A 21,545-nucleotide genomic window follows, 5' to 3' on the forward strand; every position below is an offset into this window, starting at 1 on the left:
ATATTCCAGATTGGGTGATAGATCCACTTAGTTTGAATTTAATTGATATTGATATCGCATTGCAAAAAAGTCTGATATATCTGCTATGTAATATGAATGCACAAGTAATATTTAAACTAAATAAATATAGTTTTTGGATCAGTACTGAAATAACGAGTATATTTCCACAACTTTGGAAGAAGGCAAGTTTATATTTCACTGTATTTCCCATATACATATTGTTGCGTAGGGGTGGGTGGAGGATCCAAATAAATGGCCAAAGTCGCTTCAAAGTATTTATTGGGTGATTAAGGATATCCACGCACTGCCAGTGCTTCGTCCAGAATGCCTTCATATGGCCTAAGTACCTGCTTATAAAGGGCAGCTTGCTCAGTGCATCTTCCTCGACGCGTTTGTTTACCTATCGTTATAGTCACGCACCAGATATGGAGTCCCACAGTCTCGCGCTGTCAGTTCTGAGAACTCTAGCGGGAAGTGGCTGGGTGCCGTTGCCGACCACCAAGTCCATTCGGGGGTCTCCATTGTAAGCCGACAGCACTTATATCTGGAGATTATTCTTGAAAACCAATTATAACGGCGGTTCCTTGTAGCATATGCTACAATATTATCTCGTCGAATCTGGATTTAGTCGAGTTATGCGTCTCTTCCCAAAATCTCGTAACTGTCTTGATGTTCTTAAAAGAGGCGATCTCCATATGTCACTAACAACATTTGGGTCAGATATAAATAAACTCGCTAAGTTTACCTCAGGCACAAGCATCACATTAAATAAAATAATGTTTCAATTTATTACTTATTTTCATTACATTATGTTTAAAACAAAACTTCATCGATTGTTACTACGTACATAGATAAAGTAAAAATATATTTCGTAAAAATATGTTTATTCAAATTTGTAAATATAAAATAAAGTTTATATAATATATAATATTTTGTTTTAATATTGTTGCGTGGACGTGAAGAGGGGGCTTCCAGGATCGGAGAGAAAGATGCAGGAGGGTTGTAGAATTCGTTTATTCGTCTGCTCTCGTCGGCGCTCCGGGTCTGCCAGAATGGTTTCCAATTCGATAGTGCCAATTCCAATGGTTTCCAATTCGACAACTATTGGTCGATGAGTCAGACGATCCTATTGGCCGTTGCATATGGCTCATTCATTCGTTGAGGCCATTTTGGCGGGAACGAGAGATCAGGTGATCTGCGCTAGTAAACCATCGGTCCACGAGCGCCACTCACCTAATCTCTACGTTACAATATGTACTTTTTTTTCGAGCAGATATGGGGGGGGGGAGGCACAGAAAATTATTTAACGCAAAAGAAGGCCACGGTTCAAAAAAGGTTGAGAAACGCTGATTTAAATAATCTCCAAAAGCGATATCTCCTCTTTCGTCGTCTTATCGTAAAAATCACAATCAACAACACATTTGATTGTTACCGACAAACTTATGATAAATGATAAAAACAAATTTGATAGCGACAAAATTTTTCAAAAATGACATGTGTTGCTTTTCATGTGAGCTATACATCGTGGGTTTATATAAATACACGAGTACACGTGTTATTATATTAAAGCGTTTCTAACTTCGCTTTGCTAACCATGCTGATCTTTACTATTGCTGCTGCCTTCTTGGTGTGCGTCCATGGTAACAAATCAATCATTATCCTTTTTTTTTTTTTTTTTTGATTTTTAATAACATTTATTAATTATTTTTGTAAATATAGGCGCTGCCCAATCTCCGCCCATGGTTAATGAACGCGTTGTGGCAGGTATTCCAGGCGAGATCGCCAAATTTCCTTACCTAGTATCCATGTTATACGACGAACTCCTCACCGACAACTTCAAACATGTTTGCGGTGGTGCTATCATCAGAGTTGATGTTGTCATAACTGCTGCTAACTGCACTTACGGGTAATTAGCAAACTAAATCGATTAATTAAATTCTACAACCATTTATTTTCTATGAAAAATGAAATAGTGCCTACTATGTAAACAATTGCATGTAGACGTGTACGTCAAGCGGCACAATACAGAATCCGAGCTGGATCCAACTTTCATAACGCTGGCGGACAAATACGCAAAGTCTCCAGAATCGTCCAACATGAAAAATACTTGACCAATGGTAATCACGATAGCGATATTTCCCTCCTTTATTTGGAAGCAGAATTGACTTTGGGACCCACGGTTGCCATCATAACCCTCCCAGTTCTAAATGAAAATGTCTTAGACAATTCTCCTGCTGTCGTATCGGGTTGGGGACTTGGGAGCGTGAGTAAAACATTCCATGGAACATTTTATTCAATTTTGTTATGTTTATATTCATATGTTTTTTTTTATAAATTGTAGAACAATTTGAAACCTGACAGATTTAACAGCGGAACCGTCCAAATTTATAACCCTTCCAGTTGTACTGCACTTTTAGCTAATATTAATGAAGTCACCGATAGTATGATATGTGCTACATCATCGCTAAATCAAGCGCCTTGCGATGGAGATGAAGGTGGCCCACTTGTCATCGGAAATAAGCTAATTGGTATCATTTCATGGAGATATAGGAGCATGCCATGTGGCAGTAATAATTATCCTTTAATATATACCAAAGTATCCAGGTTCAGATCCTGGATAGGATTTTAAATGTAAATACTACATCAAATACTTTATAAGTTTATGCTACTTTATTAAGATGTAATCAATGTAAGCTTCAACTTTCAAAGTATATATGTATGTATAGTATTATATATCCAATAAATTATTCAACGGATAATAATTGTTTTTATCACTATTATTGTTTTACAATATCATATCGATTAAACGTTTAAAAATGACATACATAATGATACATGAATATGTATGTATGTAGATCTCCAACGAAGCTCAATATGTACCTGTATTGTTTTATACGTGAACCTATTGAAACTTGCCTATCAGTAACAAATTCTTCTCATATACTATGCATAAAATAGCAATTCATTTATCTTTGTTAGTTTTTTTGTTTGTAAAAAACTTTAATAACGATTTTGATTAGATTACCCCGACAACCTTTTTCTGTCTATAAAAATGATTGAAATAATTATCGACTTTTTCCGATCAGTCGGAAATTTTTCAGATCATTTTTTCCAGTATAATAATAAATATATTTATAAAAAAACCAAAACTGTGCAGTCTATTCAAAATTTATCTACTACAAGTGAGATCTTTTCCTTTTAGAAAAGTCAAAAATGTTGTGACCACACACAATTTTTTCCACACTATCTATTGAAAATTTATAATTGTATTTTTATGTGCTTAATTATAAATGACAAAGTTTTGGGTAGAATTCGTAAACTGGAAGTAGAATTCGTAAACCGGAAGTAGTATTATTTTTAAACAATACTTCATTATTTTATTTTTACCTTTTAAATTATTTTCTTGATAGTTTATGCTTATAGCATTTATGGTGATATTAAGTAATAAAAAAAATATTTAACAAAATTCAACAACCAGAAGTGGAACTTTTGTCTTGTGTGAGTTTCCCCACATTAGCGCTTAAACTTGTATCGAAAATGTTCTCACAGCCGGTATGTGTGCGTCATTATTGAATTTTGCATTTAAATAACACATTGATAAAGTCGTGGGTTTATGTGTGTGGTAAAATAAATTTATGTTCGGCGAGATTTATTGATACACACACACAGAGAAATAGCGTTTATGGGGAATGACGGGGTTGTTTTGACTACTGCATATCCGAACATTTAAAAGGAGGGTGCACACAGTAGATGGACAGTTCAAAGAAGCAGGGGTTCCATATGGACCTCTTGAGTCGTAGAATAAAAGCCATGAATTAATTTCGTCCTATCATATAGATCGCTGAATCCACCCCTATGCAACAATACATAATACGTACTTTCAATACCAGTAAAACACTTATTTTATGAATCATAAATTCTTTAAAAATTGTTTATATAAAAATATATTTGACTCATTTAAACTACAACAGGTGGCCCTTGATTGTTTCTTTAAAAACAATAAAACAATTATCAATTTAAAAAATCCAATTTTTTGATATGAAGATCGATCTTTTATACTTATCGTTATCTTTATAAATTGCATTATTGTCACTTCCGTCTATATGTTCTTTAGATATCTCAATTACTTTGTCTAAATGTGACCGCAATTTAAAAATGCAGTCGTAATTAATATTTCATGTTTTGTACAGTAAAAATATGGAACATCAATGGAAATCATTCATTGACAATCGAATCTATTGTATGTACTAACAGATTGATTTTATCTACAAGACGATGAAAAAAGTATTTTAATGAATAATAGGTACGGTACAGTCATGGATAGATACGTATTTGTAAATGTCCGAAATACTCGGTAATTCAAAACAGCCACTACTTGCATTGCCTCTTACTAGGAATTCCTCTATTGTTTAACCCTACTTTCTCTTCTCTGGATTGCTTATTATTAAAAAAAAAAATACAAATCTGTATTGCGAGATTATTGGTTTTTTCGCGGTCTTTTCATAATTTCTGTTTCTATTTATTTTTTTAATTACGTGCATCTTATTTTAATGAAAAATGGCACAAACACGAAAATCGATTGAAAGAAACAGGCTCATATTATTTTAATACATTTCCAAAGGCCAGGATAGATGTAAAATTCTGAGAAACTTTAATTATTGCGATGTGCAATTCAAACAACGTTAATAAAATACAGTCAGATTAGTTCTATAAAATAAATCGATCAAAAGTCAGAAGAACTAGGAAGAGAACACTGTGTCAAGATGTGACTTCAACGACCAATTCATTCAAAATGCCAAAAACAGACCTTCTGAGCTAGCTGGAGACATGAAAAAAAGAATGAAATTAAAATTTTTCTTCGCAAACCATAAGAAGAAGGCTGATGAAAGCTGAATAAAATTTATCAATATTTTTAATAATTTAATTATTATTTTAAAATGTCCAATATCAACACTAGACGAAACAATCTTAATTAGACAATATATAGCATTCGTTAAGAAATTATTTATATGTATATATACAAACATATAATGATATGAATTTCCAAAGGTGGAAGATAAGAATCAACCGGTAATAATGGATAATTGCATATTAGAGAAAACTAAATCAAGAATACAATTACAATATTAATGATTATATATTTAATATTATCGATTAGGTATTTAATATTAACGATTGTGTATTTAATATCAATGATTATGTATTTAACATCTTTCTATTGTGTAACAGTGATAATCGATACTTTTATCTACAGGCTTTTTGGGATAAAGTCTTTAAACATATGTACATACGTAGGTGCAAATACACATGTATCATATATACATTATGCTCGAGTGAAAATCATGAATTTTGGATTTTCAATAATGGACTTTAAAATCGTACGAAAGGAACGTGAAATAAAAATAATCATTGATTTTAAACAATTTCTTGTGCCTCCAACCAATCGGTTTATCTCAACAAAAACTTTGGAAAGGTCCAAAAATTTTGAAATGGTAAAAAGGAAAAGTGAAAATCTAAAATTCGCGTTTTTCGCTCCTACTTTATATTTATTTTTCATCTAGTATCTTATCTCTAAGATGATATCTTATCATTTAATTTTTATTGTTTTAATTATTTTTTCGTGAGTAATAAATTGTGGGTATAATACGCCAGTACTTACACTATTTTGTTAGAGCATTTTATTTCATTTTGCTGCATTAGCAATGCTGATCTTTTCTATTGCTGCTGCCTTCTTGGTTTGCGTCCATGGTAACAAATCAATCATCTTGATCCAATTTTTGATTTTTGAGATCTTTTATTAACTATATTTGAAAATATAGGCGCTGTTCAATTTCCACGAATGGTTGATGAACGCATTGTAGGAGGCGTTCCAGGTGAGATCATCTTCGAACCTTACGTGGTATCCTTGTTATACGACGAACTCCTCACAGGAAATTTCAACCATATTTGCGGTGGTTCCATCATCAGTATTGATGTTATCTTGACTGCTGCCAACTGCACTGATGGGTAACTAACTTAATCGACTCATAAAATTTTACGACCATTTATCTGTTAAAAAATAAATAATGCATATGTAAAAAAAATCAAATAGACGTGTACGTAGACCGGAACAATTCAGGATCCGATCTGGATCCAACTTCCATAATGCCGGCGGGGAAATAGACTTGGTCCAAAGGATCGTCCAACACGAAAAATACCAGTACGGTAAACACGATTACGATATTTCCCTCATTTTCTTGACCAGACAATTGATTTTGGGACCCAAAATTCGCGTCATCAACCTCCCAGCGCAAAATCTAGATCTTGCTGACAGTACTAGTCTTACCATATCGGGTTGGGGACTCAACGTAAGTAAATCATTCCATTAAACATTTAATAAAATTGTGTCATGATAATTCAAATTTCTTTTACGAACTGTAGAAGAACCTCAAACCTGACAATTTTAACATGGCATCCGTCAATACGTTTAACCACGGCCTATGTGTCTCATATTTATCTCCAATCAATCCAGTCACCGACAACATGATCTGTGCTATAGGATTACACAATCAAGGGCCTTGCGATGGAGATGAAGGTGGTCCACTTGCCACCAGAAATAATGTTCTAATTGGTATCACTTCATGGAGAAATAAAAACGTTATGTGCGGCGACTATGATTACCCCGCTGTGTATACCAAAGTATCCAAGTTCAGAAACTGGATCGAAGAAAACATGTGAAATAGCAAAGACGTACTTCGTTGAATTTATTTTAAGATTGCGTAACTTTAAGCTTTTACTTTTGTGTTCGAAGATCTAAAATAATTGTATACCAAATTAAAATCTTTAACCAATATCACGACTTTTTTTTTACCCAAATCAATCGTACAAATATACATAATACATGAATAAGTATGCAGATCTTCAACGAAACTCAAATGAAAGTCTATCAATACTAACCTAACAGATATTTATTCTACATATACTATAAAAAATAGCAATTGTTGTATGTTCGTTAGTTTTATCTTCAAATCTGGCATAACGATTTTGATTGACCTACATATTTACACTACCAAAAAAAAAATAATATTGAAATATGTGTGTCGATTTTGAGAAATGCATTGAAATGTCGATATTGAATTCTCGCTAATCGTCAAACCAATCATAATCGATTGTCAAACTGATCGTTTTATTACTTTATCTATGTACTTAGTAACAATATTATCAGTCAAAATCAAAATCGATCACTAATCACACTTTCATGGTCTAGAACAAATGTGTGAGTGTGTATCTGTGTATGTTAAAGAATTTTTGAACACCTTTAGTCCTATCAAACTGAAACTTAGTATCGGTTTCTGAAATTCTTATCGATAAGATGTAATTTTTTTTCAAATTTTAAAGTTGACCGGGAATGGTATCTCCCCGTATAGGTGTATTATTTTTTTAAGTTTTTGGATTCAATTATCTCCCAAACCGCTCAACGGATCAGACAATGAAATTGTTTTACATGTAATGGAAATTATAAATTTCATACATTTTTCTTTTTTCAATATTTTAACCTTTACCGGAAGTACATAATGCTTTTACTCTAGATAATCTAGTTTTTTTTTTATATTTCTCTCTAAAACCTTCAAATGTATTGAACCAAAATTTTATTATATATACATATATAGAAGTTAAGGTTTATTATCAAGTTATAAATAAAATTTAGTGAGCACCTGTCAACCAGAAGTATTCGTTTACTCTTGTTCAATTTTTCTTTCACTGTTTACTTCGACCCTATATATATATATATATATATATATATATATATATATATATATATATATATATATATATATATATATATATATATATATAAATGTGCGTGCTCTTTACGAGAATAATTAAGGATGATTATTGTATTATTGTAAATTTGAATCAACCGAAAGTGGGATTTATTCCTCTTATAAAAGTCAAACATGTTGTAACCACACGATTTTGTCCACACCACTGAATTTATCAAGTTACAGTTGATAAGATTTTGACTAGATTTCGTAAACCGGAAGTAGTATTTTTTTTTTTAAATATTTCATTATTTTATTTTGACCTTTAAAATTGTTTTTATCATCTTGAAATTTAATATTTATAATATTTAAAGTGATGTTAAGTAATAAAAAAAATTTAACAAAATCCGACAACCGGAAGTAGAACTTTTGTTTTGTATGAGTTTCCCCGAATTAGCGCTCAAACTTGTATCGAAAATGTTCTCAAAGCCGGCATGTGTGAACTTCGTATGTATGCTTCTTTATGAAATTTTGTTTTTATTCTTTTTATATTCCTCAAATACATAGATAAAGTTATGGGTTGGTCAAATCGATATTTTTTTATCATATATTTTTTAATCATCAAAACTGTGAGCAATAAAATAATGATGTTAATCGAAAACGCTTGATAAGGGACATGTTTTTTACATACCTACTTTACGTTTCACATGGCTTTCTTGTCAGTGATCATTTTTACCTCTTATCCGATCGTTTTCATACTTTGCCGTATTGCTCATTTTGGTCATCAATACACGTTAATGTATCGTCTGCCATTACGTTGGAGATAAAATATCGTATACAACGCGTTTTAAACACGCGGAAAGTAAATCTCCCTGACGTTTAATAAGCGTTCGTCCCGTATCTTCAACCTGTTCGCCTTGATATGGCGATATAAGATTTTTCATTCATATTTTATATCATATATCTTATACTACATTTGTAATTACACACATATGTACATATGTGCATACATATATGATATATCTTATCTTACATTTCGCACCACATATGCAAGTAATTACCTGTCGATTCGGATTAATCAGTCTAGCCATATTGCCATTCGCATTGTTTTTAATGTGGTAAATTTTGATTATAAATAAGTACGTATTTTTGAAGCACTATCTAATCATGCTTTTCCTGATTATTGCTGCTGCCTCCTTGGTTTGCACTCATGGTATTATAATAAATTTTTCAATCATTTTCATTTTTAAGATATTTTAGTTATCAATAATTCAAACTATAGGCGCTGTCCTCCCACCTGTACCTGAAGTTAATGAACGCATTGTAGGAGGTACTACAGGCTATCTCCCCGATTTTCCTTACTTGGTAGCTTTGTTGTACGACGAATTTATCACTGAACACTTTTTCCATATTTGCGGTGGCTCCATTATTAGCAAGAATGTTATCTTAACTGCTGCGAGCTGTTTTGAGGGGTATTTAACAAACCCAATTGATCTATATAATTATATGGATATTAATGTGTTACATAAAATAATAAATGTTTATCAACATTTCATATAGACGATCTCATAAGCCGGAACAATACAGAATCCGAGTTGGAACCATTTACCACAATGCTGGTGAAGTAGACAAAATCTCCAGAATCCTTCAACACAGAGAATTCAATAGTCGATATGATAACGATATTTGCCTCGTTTTCTTGACCGATCCGTTGATTTTCGGACCCAATGTTGCCGTCATCGAACTCCCATATCAGGACCAAAACTTCCCTGACAACACTGACGCTCGAGCATCTGGCTGGGGAGTCATAGTAAGTAAATTTTTTTAACGAATATCAAATTCAATACTTTATAATGAATATTGTTTTTTTATAAATTGCAGGAAGGTGATGTTAAACCTGACCGATTTTATGAAGTTTACGTTCAAACTTACAACCAATTTCAATGCATCTCAAGTTTATTTAATATAAACCCAGTCACTGACAGCATGATCTGTGCTCGAGGATTTAATGGTGGATCTGCTTGCGATGGGGATGATGGTGGACCACTTGTCGTCAGAAATGTCCAAATTGGTATCACTTCATGGAGAAATATGAACGCGGTATGCGGCCACCCTCAATACCCCGGTGTATATACCAGAGTATCCAAATTCGTAAACTGGATCAAAGAAAACATGTAAAGTTCTACACAAAAAACGTTTTGACATGTAAAATAACTTAAACTTTTATATTCGAAAATCTAGAAAAATGTATACGGAAAAAGTATGTACATGTAGAATACATATCCATAAGCATCTTCAACAAATGTTTTTTTACTATCACCAATATTTTATATAATACTTATTCCTTAAAACAGATCTACAACAATATCCAAAGTCTCATCCTCTGTATTAAACTATCAAAAAAACAAATTCATAATAACAGATAACTATCATTTCCGGCTAATCTTATCTACTCTGAGACAATGTGTACATTAAAAAGTAAGGTTCAATACTGATTACATATCAGTCCAAATCTATCACGAAAACAACATTTTATATACTGATATGTCACATATACATACATACATACATATTTTATTCGAAGATCAAATAAGATTATTAAATTATTTCAAGTGGATAAAAAACATTTTAATTCCTGAAACATTTACAGGATTATATATGTTACCAGATATAAATCTGTGAGCAAATTATTACATATATACATACATATATGCATATTTCAAAATAGCATAGACATATATTATACATATGTATATAAATATTTGGACATATTTTGCTCTCATTCATTGAAATCTTTAGATCGAAGCTATAATTACAAGCTTTCAAGCAAGTTAAATCACTCGTTTCCACAAAATACTCTTTCAATATCGCGTTCAATAACGAAACTCAATTAAATTTAATTAATTTTTTAAAGCTTTAAGTTAAATTTTAAAAGAAGCGTACTTGATAGTGAGAGGTAAAAGACTCAATGTTTTTTAACTTGCAACATTTAAGTGGATTTTTTAATTGGATAATACGTAGGTACTCAATTTTATACCATCAATTCATATAAAAACGCTTTTCAAGTCACTACTTTTTCAAGTCGATTCTTTCCCTCGACTATTGAAAACACTTATATTTTTATAGCTTACACTGATTCATTGATGCTATTTAGTTACTAATACGGAACAATTCCTTTGATAATTTTGATACTGATTGTTGATTATTTGATAATAATATTTACACTAAATGAACAAATTGATAATAAAAAATAAACTAATTGAAATTGTAATGGATTTGATTCACCGCTATAGAGGGAACATATCTCATGACAAATATACACCACAGTTGTACGTTCACGTGGCTAAATTAATCCAACGAAATAATCTAATTAATGAATAAATTACGGAGGTTATCAACGTTGCATTCGAAACTGTTCAGCGAATTGCACGGTAATAATGCACTTCGGCTGACTGTGTGGCATAAAGTCAATACCCGTGTGCAGTACGTGCACATTTTATGCACTGTGAGAATGCACCTGGTGATCCGTGAATTTTCCCTGTCGACACACTGCACTCTACTGTGGTGGGAAAAAAATCAATAGCAAAAGTACAAGACTCGACTGACGCCATTGCCCAGTGAAAGTCAACCGTGTGATGACTGTGAAATATTGATGGAAATAGGCAAATGAAAATGAAATACTACGAGTTCAATTCGTGATGTCACATCACAAATTAAGTCAAAAGTTTTCGAATTTTAATTTATTTAACTTATCTGTAAATTCTAAACGTATTATACATATAAACCTGATACAGGCAAAACTGGTATATAAACCAGCTGAAAATCAATATTATGGCAAAATGTTCAATATTTTTTTAATAATATATTTCCAGTAGAGTTGCCAATCCAGTTAAATGTGAAATACCGACTAAATAATACACACAGACCATCGTAAGGTTATACGAAATCGCCTTTCACATTTGCCGCAGCCGATAAACTTGCATTCAATAGTGATGGATGTGTTCAAGCATTACAGTACCTAACTTATTCCTTGCATAGAACACACATTACATTTGAAAACGGTGAGTTATAAAGGATGATCCAACGGTTAGATTAAAAGCTTGTCTTAAATATTACAATCATTTTTTGAGTCAACATCAAAAACTTGATTATCGTATTTAAAAATTATATTTATGGCAATAATACATTCAAATGACCATCATTGATAGTTCGGATAATTCACAGGATCAAATTAATCTCAATTACATATTAATTTAAATTAATTGAATTTTTTTATAATTTCTATAACCTAAATTCAATAAAATTGATATAAATCAACTCTCATTCCAACGTCACATCCATAAAAAAAAATTATTACGCTCAAAGTTTTCTAGACATTCCTACTTCTTTGGATTACTTTCTTAATAATCCACAAACAATTCGGTTACAATTTAGACACTTACCAAATGTGTACGATCTTTAAGCTCAGGTAAATGACATTTATTATCTTTTGTATCGAAAAATTTCTTATAAATTTGAAATAGATTGTAATTTTTGGGATTTTTTGCATTTATTTGTGTATATTTTCACATCACTATTTCACAATTATTGCTAAAACTATATATTTTTGTTTTATTTGTGATGTTTGCCTTAAATTATATTTATTTCATAGCTTGTGTTACAAATTAAAATTAAATATCTTTATTTTGTAAATTGTGTCCAAAATAATTATTTGAAGAATGTATGCGTATGAAAAAATATATGTACATATGAGCCGTTACATTTCTTCATTTCAAGAAATATGTATCTCGCAAAACATGAAATATAATGATTTACGTTTAACAATATTTAAAATACTATTGGCTTGTAATACGTTCATTCTGCTTATGCTGAGATTATGGAAATATCGAATTAAAAGAATTGTTAACAATTTGTGAAATAAGTCGAACAAAAATAATTATTTTTGAACTAAAAATTGGACTTCCACCATTTTCAAATATGCCAGGCTCATATGTATACATACATATACTGAACATTCTTTTCGCTAAAAAATACTGAAACGAAGGGGATACTAAAAATACACACATCTCTAATAATTGCCATAAATAAAACATACATTAAATACTCCCTATTTTCTCGTATAAAATATATATTTTATTTAAGAAAAAAATCAACACTAATTATTGGATCAGCTACTATATCAAATATTACGGCTAAAGTATAGAAATTGAACACATCAAAGTTCATAAGGGCGTAACTCAATTCAAACACGCGAAATATAGATATAAACATAAGAAAAGTTAACTCAATTTACATATGATTTCATTACGCCATTTCAGGGCCTCGTATCTTTTCATTCTTCGAATACTTTTTATTTCCCCCTCGTAGCAATTTTACATTTCCGCTGTTTATTCGTCCAAAACGATATTAGTTACAAGGTCTTCTCTGTCAGAATTCGAAGGCAAAAACCTGCTCGTGCGGCTCTTTACGGGTTAAATTGTGAGAGTAGAAATAAAAAAAAGTCAATTCGTTCCGTATTAAATTAACGACTGCCTATATTTTCCGACGCACGCAATTAAATAGCCCTAAATTTCGACTCAACGAAACGCGTAAATTTTCCGATCTTATCTACACCCCCGAGGATCGATTCAATCGGTCGCCCGATAAAACCGGGTAGTTTTTCTCTTACTTCCATTCAATCTCGTCAATTTGGAGTGTACAGGAAGAGGGAAAAAAGGCGAACCTTATTACTGCTAGCGTGATTTTACATTTTCTGCCTAATGGTTCGAATCCCGCCCCCTTTTTCCCAACGAAAAAAAGGGGTAACTAATCACAGAATGTAAAAGGCTTTTTCGTGTAAGATTTCGTCACGCATTATACTGCAGGAGAAAATGACTCGTTTTATTTATTTATTACATGTAAGTACGTTCAAATATTCACAAGCAAGCTTTGCTACAGCATTTGTTCGAAATCACACATTTTTACTGCAATTTTATTTTCTCATGTGTTAATAACAACGCCTCGGAAAAGATATTTGACACATAATTATTGTTTTCTCGAAAAAATATCTAGCAAAATTAAAAAAAAAATTAATAATAATTGATAAGACTTAATATTTAAATAAATAAAAAGTTGAACTGTAGCACGTTTTGAAAGATCCTAACGTTATATAACTTTAATAATCCTCTGTAGAGAAATACATATTTTAAATAATAGTGATTTCAAGTCCAAAATGTAAATAACATACATATATATTATAGATATATGTAGATTGAAAACTCGTACTTCACTGTATTAACCACTGTATTAAGTAATCAAAGTCAATTAAAATATTAATTAGAAGAAATCAAAGGATTATATCATTTGATTTAATATTAATTTAAATACCTTTTAAGCAATATGTACGATGATTCATCGTGGGACGACGACAGCTTAGCCATCTATTATAAGAATAATAAAATAAAATATTTTTTACAGATACATAAAACAAATCATTTGTATTGCCTTCAAAACTTTGCAATATTTTTAAACTTGTAATTAATTTCAGTATTTCTTAATGATGTGGTTTAAAATACGCATAATTTTAATACACATACATTTTTTTAAATCAAAAATTAAACGACTTCATTAAAAACTGGATAAAACTTTTATTCCTAAGATTAGATTAATACAATTCGCAACAAAAACTGCAGCACAGCATTAAATGGAAAAAATTAGATTTCATTTGGCTTACCAAGCAAATTTTAAATGCCGTATTTATATTTAAACCATAATTATAAAAAAAAATCATTTCATGCTCACTCCTTAGTATAATAAGTTTTTTTTACGTGAACTAACATTTTTTAATATGAAAAACAAGACAAGCTGTGGCTAATCGATTGAGAACCGTTGCTTCTAAGCAATACCTACTCTTTACATTATATTGAAAACATTAAACGATCCTCAAACATCATTTTGTTTCAGATTCATGCAATTATATCATCATCATCATCATCTACAGCCGCTCACCATCCACTACTGGATGAAGGCCTCTCCGACACGCTTCCAGTCGTCTCTGTTTTGCACAACTCTCATCCGTCTCAACCCACACATATTCCTAATTTAGTCTACCGATCTTCCCTGTGGCCTTCCTTTTACCCTTTTGCATTCTCTCGGGTACCATTGTAGCACATCTTTTGTCCACCTTTCGTCCATTCTTCTAGCCACGTGGTACGTCTATTGCCATTTCAATATCTTAACTCTATCCACTATGTCCACTACCCTTGTCAGAATTCTCACCCACGTGTTCCGCTTCCTGTCTTTCCTCATTGTACCGAACATACAGCGTTCCATACTTCTTTGAGTGTAGCATCTTAGCGTTCAATGTCCAAGTTTCACATCCATATGTCATCATTGGCCAAACGCGTTGATCGAAAATCTTTTTCTTCAGGCAGAGTGGCATTTTTTGATTAAAAAATAGCATTCATTCGTCCAAATGCACACCATCCTAATTTCATACGTTATGGTCAGCATAGTTGCTTTCCAAATTCTATATACTTACATATATGAGTCACTTTGTCGTAAATTCTTATATTAATTTTTATTTTAGAACTTCAAGAGTGTTTCTATGTGTTATTGTATTGTAAATGTCTCGAAAATCATATCAAATTTAAATTGCATAGTTAAGAGGGCTGTACACCCGAAACCTTAACTTTGTTACCGTTCCTTTCTTCGATATACATATATATTGAGTGTATGTATATATTGAGTGAATGCGACAGTTGTGCTTCGGCCAGATAAAACGTATTTTAAATTGACAAAATCCAGGTTTCGTATTCTACTATTTTCTCCTCCAAAACTAGACCAATTTTTAAAAAAATTTCATCATCGGTATGAGAAAGATACTTTTTGTGCATCTATCGGCGTATTTTTTTTTAAATCGACCGTTAAATAAGCACGCTGGACTCGTTTCGTGGGTGTAAAAAAGAGGCGATTTTATAGATGTTTGGCGGCTCCTAGCTCTTATAAAAAATAATTAATCAAAAAAATAAAACGATTGAGGCACCCCAATGGTGGATATCCATAGCATATTAAAAAATAATTTCTCTAGTGCTATAATTGAGGAAGGGAGAAGTATAGTACGTTTGTATGGACAAGGCGCTGCTGTCCAGCCCTCTTAAGGAAATATATTGCAATTTTTGTATATACATTTTGTTCACAAAATTTACAAATAGATTTCATGGCATTTTAATTTTGATTTTTAAATGCTTTTAATTACTACTAAATTACGTTCACAATACATATTATATATATTTTAATAGCTACTCATCTACTGATCATTTTCTACATTACAATTTTTAATTAGTAATCATAGTATTATAATATTCTAATATTAATGTACAACATAATAGGAAAAGAGCTCAAAAATCTATTTTCAATTCTTATAAATGCTCATAATACATCAAATACATAATATTAATTAAAGAATCTCTAAAGTCGATGACCAAAAGCAGATTGTGTTTAGGTAATCTGTGTATATACCTGAAGGGTATAGACATTTTGTTGTAATCAACGAGACTCTTATAACTAATGGAATGTTATTTATGGCATGCAGTTTTTTCAAGTTAGTATATATGGGTGTATTATAAATTATTTTTAGGGATTTATTTTGTATTATTTGGAGCATGGAAAGCTTAGTATTCGATGCGTTATTCCATACAGGTGAAGCATAGGTTAATAATGGTAATATGAGCGCGCGATATGATTTTATTTTATTTTGAGTTGATAAAGAACTGTGGCGATTAAATATTGGGTATATTGAGGATGTACCCCGCATCACTTTGCATTTCGCTGCCTCAATATGAGGTGCCCATCTCAGGTGTATTATAAATTATTTTTAGGGATTAAATTTACCATAAATATGTACTTACATATGTATAAAGGTGGTTTTCAATTGAGAAACACAAAACAAAAAAATATTCATACATATAAATACTATCTCACGACAGTCCACTGAAATAAATTGAATCCAAATAAAATATATATGAAACATTATTTAAAACTAATTAAGTTTTAATTGAATATTTCTGATTCAATATGCTGCGGCTTAAAAATTTTGACAATTTCATGATGATTTTTCCTATTTGGCTCTTTTTTTGATACTAATGCTCCATATTACCTGGTAACTCATCCAAAATCTAAACATTTTATATATTGTCTGACAAGGCCACCCCGTTTAGAGAGGCCTTTACCGACTATACAATACATCGTCACAAACGTCACGCTAGAAAGGCGTATCGCACGCGTGTCGCGAATATCTAACTTTTGAAAGCTTTTTACACATTAAGGATACGCAGGGACGACCGTGGCGTATCATACGCTCCCGACCGCCGTTAGTTTCCCTTTTTCCTCGTTTCATTTTTTGTCGGCCATTTTGAGCCGCGTAATTTGTGCGATTTGCTTATTTTCACAAGCGCGCGCTGAGTAATGATCCTTTGTTCCTTGATAAAATTGTTTCGCTGGCGTTTCGGCATTTATCATGGTTTTCCGAGCACTTACACTTATTGTCGGCCAGGAGGAAAGGACGGGCTTTTCCACCGCTGACGAAAGCTCCTCGAAATATAATAAACACACTTAAAATTAATCAGCCGATAAGGTGTGTTTTTCGCGCGGTGTTATTGTGCTCGATTTGCCACCGGATAAATGACGGTCGTTTCCGCAGAGTGAATGTTCATCTTTTCACTACCATACCCCGCTATATACGTACATATATTCACATTTGTGTGTGTGTGTGTGTGTGTGTGTGTGTGTGTGTGTGTGTGTGTTTGTGTGTAAGGGAAAGCTCGTTTCGACTTTTCCTTCTGAATTATGTAAAACTACGTTAGGCTGTGGAAAATGTGTTTCTCCGTACTCGTATAAGTATGTATGTGGGGGTATATCGCGACCCCGAGATCCTGGGATAGATTTATGGCCTTCAAGAAAGAGCTCAATATGCCATGAGCTAAACCATAATTATACGTATAACTGACATGCTGAAAGTGTCTTGTATTTGTGTATGTGCAATAATAATAATTCATTTTTATTCGCATGTGACCTCTGTTAGTAGATACATATACCCACTTAATTCTTAGTATCTTATAAAGGATACGAGTTCCGTGAAAGCTTTGCACGCTAACTGTGTGGTTACTTTATAATTAGTCATATTAACAATATCACTTTTATGTATTTTGAATTTATAAATGACGTATACATACATATATGTATATATAAATACTATTATAAAATTCATTTACACTTTTAATTTGTATATAATATTTAATTATTTAATCTATCATTTTCATAGAGAATGTTTACTATTCGACGTTTACGTTGATATTGAACGTAAACGTCGTAAATGTTACGTTGAATTAAAAATTGATTGTATATTTTAAGATATTTATATTAAATTAAATCTCTTCTTTAAAAATTTAATGAAACTTTTTGATTAAAAAATAGCAGATTACTACTATTGTAGTATTTAAAGTTTTCTATATTAAATTTCTAAGTAAAAATTGTTTCAACTTAGGCAAGAAGTAAAAGCCTGCTATTACGAGGTTTTACAGATTTATTCTACATATTTAGATATTTATATAATTTGAAGAACTATAATCAAAAAACTGTATCAAAACTTATAAATTATAAAGTTTCATACTTTTATTACTTATATTATTTCAAACTTATAAATTAAAGCTCAAAATCTATGCTAAATGTTTAAAATATCGACTTAAAGAAAAGGTAAAAAGTGATTGTGTAGAAAATAATAAAAACACATTAAAATAGTTAATATTTCAACCATCAAATCTATCGTTTCTTGCCTTGTATTTTAAATAAAATATGAAAGTCCCAGTCATGATATTATATTACATATATTACGTGATGTAATACATAAATTATATTTATTTTTCATTTTTTTGTATAAAATCATAATATCTTGAATACATTAAGAATATTGATAATTCTATGAAATTAATGAAATGCTCAATAAATGCGCTATTGATATATTATATTTTACACACATACATGAAACGTATTCACATAATGTAATTCGCTTACGAAATTTATTTTGAAAGAGATATTCAAAGTTAACGCAACTGAAGTAAAAAATGAACTGAAATACATTTACAGTACATTTCGATTGAATCAAATGAATATTTTATTAAAAAAAAACGACTCATTGAAATTGTGTCATTCCAGAATTGGATAAAAACGTAAATTCGTATCGCGAGTTCGCTAATTTATTTGCCCTGAAAATTTCATTTCGATTTTGAGACGCAACATTAACGAAACGCTTCATAAGTAATGCTGTTTCCCGTTTGAACCACCGCCGTTAAAATGATAAGTTATGTCAGTCACGCCGTAACTTTTGAATTATTCATTGGAAATGGTTCAAAAATAAATTTAAACAACTCTCAACCTCTCCCTTATCAATTACTTGATAAGACGTCAGACGTCAACGAGCAACAAACTCACAATATAATATATCAATTTCCGTAATGGAAATACATTATTTATAAGTTATGATACGAGATGCATAAATTTATATATATATTACATATATTTCTATATATATTTATATATATATATACATATATATATATATGTACATGTATATACTGAAAACGTCCTATGCCTGTATATTATTTATAGACGTGACGGGGAAACTTTCAAATAAGCGCTAAAAGAGTATGCTCTCTTTGTATCAAAAAATAGAACTCTCCTCATTAACATTGTAGGAAAATGTTGAAAAATAATTAAATTTCCTTTTTCGTGGTATCATTAGGTTTATTTTTGCATTTAGCGAGCCCGAGCGCGTAACTCTAAAAATAAGATTATGAAATCCGCAAAGGAATGTTGCCATCCCCTCAAGTATTATACTTCAGCGAAGGGATGAGAAGGTTCTTCCGAGATTTTTTTTCACCCTCCAGTATTCAAGTATTTCGTTATAATGAACATCTATAGATGCTTTACATATTGCGAATACTTGACGGCCTATTCAACCGTATAATATAAAAATAATAAAAACAGTACATTATTTAACTTGTCTTACATATGTATATCCATCGAACATTTACATAAAATTAATTACACCAACTGGACAATGAATCCACTATATTTAAATTAAATCAAATACATTTCATATATAGTGTAATGAAATGAAATAAAACTCTGGCCCAATCGTATCATTAAATTTCAAATCGTTTAAAGTTCTTACTTGTATTAAATTTTTGATGATATGGAACTCTTTTAATCCCTAATTGCATATGTTTAAAAATATCAATATTGTGTGTAAAATGTAAAATATTTTAATAAAACCATTCCAGCACAATCTTATCCTTGAATCTTAAGCAGTTTATAGCTTTCGACTATCGTGCTCAAATTAAAGTACTTACAATGCCTTTAATTGAGCATAAAAATTAGCATACAATCTCAAATTTACATACACTTTAAATTTAATAACATGGTATTACATCAAAAAGTGAACAATGAAATATTAATAAAATTGAAATAATTGATAAAATTACTCACCTCAAGTCGTCGATTCACTCGACAAACGTACATTTGACATTTTAACTTATTTAACTTTCAATACACACATTTTTATTTAACTAACTTCTTATTTTATTACATATGTAAATGATTAAACAACTACTTTAACGCTAAAATTTTAATTAACTTTATATTTTATATATTATTTTTATAATTTAACAATTTATCATACGGTCGCACACTTAAGTAATATCGAGGAAATTTCCCTAGTTATTTTATACATCACACAATTTTGACACGGGGATTTTAATTACATCATAAATTGACTAGACTATTTTATTATTTTTACATAGAGGATTTCGCGGGTTAAGCGTCGTTGTCAGAGTCGCGTGGGCGGATGGGTGAGAGCTTTTTGCGAGCGTGTTCGCGCCGAGAAAGCTCTACGCGTACTGACTGCTACGCCGAGCTCTACGCCTCTACGAAACTGTGGAGCCCCTACACGTTCCAAAAATGTTCCGTCACTACTCTAACGTACAAATATACAAGATGTAAAACGAGGCCAATTAATTATTGAGTATCAAGACGAATATTGTATGTATAATGAGCTATTTGCATCGTGCACAAACAAACACCATTTGTAAAAAGCTTGAATCTGCAATTAAAAAATTGACGCATCACTTCACTAAGTGGAAAATTCAAATCAATCAAACCAAAACAGACGCGATATTCTTTAGCATTAGAAAGCAAAAGCCAAGTTCAGATCTGAAAATCCCCTCTGAAGAAAGTCTGAAATGGCAATCAGTAATAAAATATTTAGGAGTAACGTTTGATAAAATAATGAAATGGGCACCTCACATTGAGGCAGCGAAATGCAAGGTAATGCGGGGTACATCCTCAATATACCCAATATTTAATCGCCACAGTTCTTTATCAACTCTAAATAAAATAAAATAATATCGCGCGCTCATATTACCATTATTAACCTATGCTTCACCTGTATGGAATAACGCATCGAATACTAACTTTTCCATGCTCCAAATAATACAAAATAAATCCCTAAAAATAATTTATAATACACCCATATATACTAACTTGAAAAAACTGTATGCCATATATAATATTCCGTTTGTTACAGACATTACTAACAAACTTACCAGTAGATTCTACAACAGAATCACTAATAAACATACTAACTAACGTGTGAAGAGTCTCGGTGATTACAAGAAAATGTCTATACCCTTCAGGTATAAACACAGATTACCTAAACACAATTTGCTTTAGGTCATCGACTTTAGAGAGTCTTTTATTCATATTATGTAT

General features: G+C 31.3%; 1 protein-coding gene across 1 annotated transcript in view; it reads left to right on the plus strand.

Moving 5' to 3' along the window:
- Nucleotides 1-1,485: 1,485 nt before the first annotated feature.
- Nucleotides 1,486-21,545, plus strand: part of LOC143910366 (transmembrane protease serine 9-like) — a 46,031-nt gene continuing 25,971 nt past the window's right edge. The window contains exons 1-9 of the mRNA XM_077428798.1: nt 1,486-1,640; nt 1,720-1,906; nt 2,002-2,263; nt 6,424-6,714; nt 8,883-8,955; nt 9,025-9,214; nt 9,303-9,552; nt 9,624-9,916; nt 9,984-10,002. Coding sequence (XP_077284924.1) covers nt 1,595-1,640; nt 1,720-1,906; nt 2,002-2,263; nt 6,424-6,714; nt 8,883-8,955; nt 9,025-9,214; nt 9,303-9,552; nt 9,624-9,916; nt 9,984-10,002 — 1,611 coding nt within the window. The 5' untranslated portion in view covers nt 1,486-1,594. The remainder of the gene's footprint in view (nt 1,641-1,719; nt 1,907-2,001; nt 2,264-6,423; nt 6,715-8,882; nt 8,956-9,024; nt 9,215-9,302; nt 9,553-9,623; nt 9,917-9,983; nt 10,003-21,545) is intronic.

This window comes from Arctopsyche grandis, chromosome 4 (assembly GCF_051622035.1).
Source record: "Arctopsyche grandis isolate Sample6627 chromosome 4, ASM5162203v2, whole genome shotgun sequence".
NCBI classification, from domain to species: domain Eukaryota; kingdom Metazoa; phylum Arthropoda; class Insecta; order Trichoptera; family Hydropsychidae; genus Arctopsyche; species Arctopsyche grandis.